The sequence below is a fragment of the Lycium ferocissimum genome, chromosome 6 (assembly GCF_029784015.1).
Source record: "Lycium ferocissimum isolate CSIRO_LF1 chromosome 6, AGI_CSIRO_Lferr_CH_V1, whole genome shotgun sequence".
Taxonomy (NCBI): domain Eukaryota; kingdom Viridiplantae; phylum Streptophyta; class Magnoliopsida; order Solanales; family Solanaceae; genus Lycium; species Lycium ferocissimum.
The window spans coordinates 62,955,446-62,961,550 of NC_081347.1; the positions used below are offsets into that span (position 1 = coordinate 62,955,446).

Genomic DNA, 6,105 nt, shown 5'->3' on the forward strand with positions numbered 1-6,105 from the left:
CAAAGTTTTTGATTGGTTCAGATCACATCCATGTACAGTGCTTGGTGGTTCTGGTGATCATGAGCAAGGCCTCTGGTGCAGTGTTACAGAGGTGGAATTTCTGTGCTGCAACTGACAGCGAGGTTGGGGTAAGCTTATGATCGTCTTTCTGATCTCTGGTAATAGTTGTCAAAAATAGTGTTGTTGGATTGTTCATCAATTAGCATTATTTTTTTGTTTCCAGGAGAGAAAAGTGATAAAGAAATAATGAGGGAAATTCAACAAGCTATGAGTCTATGACACGAATAGCTTCCACCATCACTTATTTGCCTTGTGTAAGCATCCTTTGTGCTTGGAAAGAAATAGAAGGGCAATATTGCGTAGGTTGTTTCTTGATGAGATTTTTTGTTTCATTAATGTGTTGGCCACATGTGTGTTTGATGTGTTATCATACATTTATATACTGATATTGCAGTTCCTCAGTTGGGTTGACAATGATTCTAAACTCAAGGGTTTGACACCAAGGTAGGAGCAATCTGCTTCTTGATTCTGATATGAAAACTAGGGATATTTCAGAAACCTAATCCGAGTTTTCTTTCTCTATATAGATTCACAAGGTTGCCACTTTGGTTTCACATAAAAATGATGAATGGGAATGAGGCTTAGGCCATCCTCATTGTACTTGGGGAATGATGAACGTAAATCAGTGATTCACATCTTTCTATGTTTGATTGTGTAAACCTTAAAACATCTGTTAGTTGTACCCTCAATGAAGACTAAACAAAATTGACCAGTTAGATCAATTTTGTGTAAGCTTGCTTTTTCTCTTGCTGTCCACAAATGTATTTGATATGCTAGCCATAGAATGTTTTTCTACGCTGACTTTGATTGAAAATAACCTCGAATGATCACATACTTCTGTTAAATATGCAGCCCCAATTATGTTGTAAATCTTAGAAACTGTGTATTAAAGTTTGATTACCAAGTTATTGGGCCCGTACACAGCACGGGCAACAGCCCACTAGTATATATATAACCTTTGACTCATTTTTCTTCTTCTTCTTCTTCTCGTCTTCAAACAATCTTTGGTATTAGGCCTTTATCCTGTCTTGGGCTGCTTTTCAGGTTCTTCTTGAGTTCTTCTTTCTAAATCTTGATTCATACTCTTCACATTCCGTTTTGGATTTTTCTCCTTTCTAATTCTTTCATTGACGGACCCCCTAGCTACTGTATCATCCATTGAAGTCTCTTTATAATTTTCTTATTCATGCCACGAAGTAGATGTTGTCATCGATAAAACTTAAACCTAACAATCTTCTCCTTTTTATGACAACTATTCATAAGAATGAGAAAAATATTAAAAATTTCATTAATGTGCTCTTTTAGCTGCAAGTTATTATGGTAAATTTCATGATTGTGTTCTTCTGCTGGCTACCCATTCTGGTGTTCATATCAACAGATAGTATAAATACTAAATTTCCATCACATTACATCATAACTTTGGCACATAAATAATTGAGCATCAAACAGCTTAAAATACAGACAAATGTATGGGGTTTCACACATTTGTGAAAGTCGAAATTATAACTTACTATCCCCTTCATTTGATTTAAGTTTATGTGACGCTATAATTCATTTAAAAAGGAATAACATATTTATATATATTTGTAAACAACTAATTTTTCACTTTCATTTATCCGTAATGATAAGTTTTTTATAATCACACAAATATTATGACATGTTTAATGCCACAAATTTCAAAAGTTTTATATAGTCGGACAAATATTATGACATGTTTAAGAGCATAAATTTTCAAAAACTTAATCTCTTTTTTAAATTTTGTGTTGAATCAAACTATATTACATATTTGGAACGTGATATAGATATGTAGTGGACTATGTTTTCTACGATTTGAGTAAAATATGAGTGAAAAGGTGGGGAGGGGCTGGGGTTTTTAATAGCCTGGATTTACTTTGTTATTTAGATTGGGGGTTTGGAGTGCATTGATTTGAGGAGGGGAGTAATAGCGGCGGGTCCGGTGGTATAAAATGGTCCAACGTTATAGACATCTGGTCATGGCGGAGCGGATCTCCGTTGTACCGGACATCGAGAACTTACTATTAGATGACCAACAGCTACTCGAATAGAGAGAGAAATAGACTTCAAGAACTTACCGTTAGATATTGGTAAGTAACATTCCAAATTCATTGTCTCGTCCGCACCCTCCAATGCCAAACCCCGCCTCCCCTGACTGCCCACCCTCATAACTCTTTCCTAGATTGCATATAAAATTCTTAGGACAGTATTTTTTGCTACCTTATCAAATACCAGAAAAATAAATAAGAAAAACTCTTATTTTTCAGGAAATATTTTCCAGAAAACATTTTCCTTCACACCAAACACACCCTAAGTAATTATTCATTCTTGTTTTTCTTTATATTTTTTCCTTTCCCTGCAGCAAGAACCAATTTTACGGTTGAGAACTAGAGAAACTCGGGAAAAAAAAAAAAAACGGTTGAGAAAGAATTATAAAAGCACGGTTACAACTATAAGTATAAGTTGTATTTGTTATAGGTAAATTTCATACTTAAAAAGATCCATAATTTCTTGCATATGCTGACCATGGAGAATACGTTCATAGAAGGAGAGTGTCATACACTTTATTCTTAACACAACATTATTTATTTCACTGGTTAGCTAGAACTAGCCAATATTCTATAATAATAGTACTAGATAACACAAACTCGCACATCTTTAACAATTAAATTTAAAATGTGACAACTACATCTTACATGAAAAATATTTTTTAGAGGAGGGTTTATTTCTTTTTTTAAAAGACCAACTGCCTTTGTATTATTAGAAGCATTATCTAAAGCAATACAAAGTGTTTTTCTATAAATGTTAAAAAATCTCATAATAGTAGACATTGAATCGGCTAAAAATTTTCCATCGTGACGACCTTTTCCTTCGTCATATAAAAAAGCTATAATTCTTTTTTTGCATAACTTGATTGTCATCAACCCAATGACATGTAATAGCAAAAAAATCTAAATGGTTAATACTAAGACCCAAATCGGCGGTAAGACAAACATTACAATTTAAAGAATTAAATACGTGGCGCAAATAAAATCTATATTTTTTAAACAAATCTATAACATCGGCTCTACAAGTACTTACTAGAATACCCTCAAATAACGGATTATAACAACGTTGAATGTAAGTAACAAACCCCAAACCCGAGGGAAAGGAAAATGGTAAACAATCATAAGCTACCATTTTAGCTATTTCTACGCGTTCTTTTTTCTTGTCATACTTAAAATTTCTCTTAGGTTCGTGGGTCTATCGTCATTTGAATCCCTCCACATTTGAACCCGTTTGCTCTCCCCAAGCATCCATATGTTTGGTTCTCGTATGAGAATTTAGTGTACCCGTTCCACCATCCTTACCTTCCTTGCTTAAAACTAAATACTTGTCACATATGTTACATGTAGGCGATTGGTTTTCCCTATTCTTAGTCATAAATTTCCAAATTTTAGTTGGCCGTTGGCTTACGAGTTCTAGGCGGTTTGTCTTGTGTATGTGATTGTGCGGGACATGTATCTCTCTATGGGATTTTCGGGGGGTTGTGTTTCATCATCATCATTTAAGTCTTCATTAAAAGTGTCGGTAAAATGTTGTTGCATTGCCTCATGACCTAAAAGTGGATTATTTCCACCAACATCAATACCTAAATTAGGTGTTTCTTCCACAAATGTTTCCTCATTAAGCGCACCCCTAACAATACGACTACTACTACCGCACCACGTCTTAATCTCTTTGACATTATTAAATAGAATTAATTTAAATCACAATCAAATAAATCACAAGAAAATAAATTACAACAAATTAAATTGCGTAAATTAAATTGCTAGAATTAAATTGCGAAAAATAAAGATAGAGTTGGAACGAAGGTACCAAATTGCTTGATTAATTTCCAACAAAGTCAAGGCGGCTAGAATTGCAAATCCACCAAAGCTACTTCGGATTGTTGCAAAATCACCAACTCCACCAACAATATTATAATTGCAAAATTAATAATTGGAAGTTGAAACTATAATAAGACTTTGTGGCTAGTTATTGCAAAATAATTATAATTGAGAGATTGAGATTTGAGAGAAAGATGAAGAAGAGTGAATTGGTGTGAATTAAAATGAAAATGAAGAAGGGTTTATATAGGGGTGGGGGATGGGTTAAAGTGTTAAAAAAAAAAATTTGGGGGCAAAAATTAACAAAATGGCCGTTTAGCAAAACGGCCATTTTTAAAATGGACCGTTGCCAACGGTCCATTAACGGACGATATGGCCCAATATCTTTCCTTTTTTTTTTTTTTTTTTTTTTTTTTTTAATTTTCACCGGTTAAACCGGTTTAACGGAATCCGGTTCCGTTCCAAAATATTGGAACCGGACCGTGTGTGATTACAATTAATCGGGTTCTTACTGCGATTCCCGATTCCCGGTTCGGTTTAACGTCCGGTTACCGGTTAAAACCGGTTAGCCCGAACCGGTTGACACCTTTATGTGTATGTATAAATAAACGCGTGTGCACACACATGTATACACACACACATATATATAATGCTAAGAGCAATCTGATATCATCAGAGATCTTTTATTACTGGAGAAGGTTACCCTCCATATCTTTGATCACGTGAATGGCCCAACCCAAGAGAATGAGTGGCTCTGGTATGTCTTCAGCTTTTTTCACGTACTCCAATATACACGTAGCCCATTCGTCTTGACCTGATGTGATAATAGTAAAAGAATCATACAACTCTAACAGATCTCCTTCAATCACTTTCCAAGTGATTGATTTCTTCTCGACATCGATGGCTTCAACTACTTGCTTAGCAATCTTATCTTTTCCATCTATAATCATTAAAATAAAAATAGAAGAGATGTTACTCCTAGTCCAATGGTCAATTCCTCATAAAGAATTTAACTACTGACGTTGTGGAAGATATGGGAATTAGTAGGGTAAGCCATATAACATTTGATTATACTGTTTGGTATGATAAAGTAATTTTTCAAGTGGAAGGAAATTGTTTCTCTAAAATCATTTGGAAATCATATTTTTGTGTATGGTTGACGAGTAAAAGATATGTTAAAGACTAATAAAGATATTAACAAATTAGAGTGTATATTTATGAAACTTTTGAGTAATAAAGATTAACACTATCGTTTAAACATTCGTTGGAGCAAGTTAAAAATGAAGGTGAAAATAAAAATAGTTGTAAGGAAATAACTTGTGCAACAAGTGAAAGAAGTTATTTTCCACTTTTGAAGCAAAAAATTTTTACTTGAATTATATTTTATCGTAATTACCAAACACCATCAATTATTTTTTCATTTTTTTTTTTTGTGAAAATCATTTTCTTGGTAAATGACTTCCGCTATACCAAACATACTTAAATGCATAAATTAAACCGATGCAAGTAAATTGTATATTGAGAGAAAGTAAGGAAAGGTGGTTACCATCGTTATATTTCCAGTTAACTACAGAACCAACCTTTAAGGTTTCACCTTCAAGAATCTCAAAATGGCTGATCTTACTAGAGCTTATGTTGGGCATATGATGTGTACTGGTGTGCAAAAGATCATGAACCGCGTGTCCTCCACACTTCACCTCTACTGAAGCAATCAACTTGCCTTTCACACCCATATTTTCTTTTAGGAAGAGCAAAAGTTGTGACAAGATGGTAGTGAGAAAATGTTCAGAAGTTATAGTGTTTATATAGATTCTAATCAGCTGTGAAAAGCTAATAGAAAGCATTATCCACCACACATATCTATATCTTGTTTTTGTTGGGGTTAGAAAGTTAGTGCCAGTTCATTTTGTGTATAATAGGCTTTATTCCATTCTTTCTTATTTTGTGTGATATAATTTGATTTGACTCAAAATTTTATAAAGATGTTAAGACTTTTAAAATTTGCGGTCTTAAACATATCATAAATATTTATGGGATGGTTATATCAAACTTTTGAAACTTGTGCGTTAAACATGTCATAATATTTGTGTGACTATATATAAAAGTTTATCATGAAGAATCAATGAAAAGTGAAAAGTTAATTGTTTATATATATATATAT

The 6,105-nt window shown here is 33.5% G+C and overlaps 1 protein-coding gene across 1 annotated transcript; it reads right to left on the reverse strand.

The window, feature by feature from the left end:
* Positions 1–4,541: 4,541 nt before the first annotated feature.
* On the reverse strand, positions 4,542–5,730 carry LOC132059980 (kirola-like). Its single transcript, XM_059452826.1, has 2 exons — positions 5,491–5,730; positions 4,542–4,884 (listed from the first exon to the last, which is right to left on the reverse strand). The coding sequence occupies exons 1-2, from the start codon at positions 5,675–5,677 to the stop codon at positions 4,631–4,633; spliced, it is 441 nt and encodes a 146-aa protein (XP_059308809.1). The 5' UTR covers positions 5,678–5,730; the 3' UTR covers positions 4,542–4,630.
* Positions 5,731–6,105: the final 375 nt, after the last annotated feature.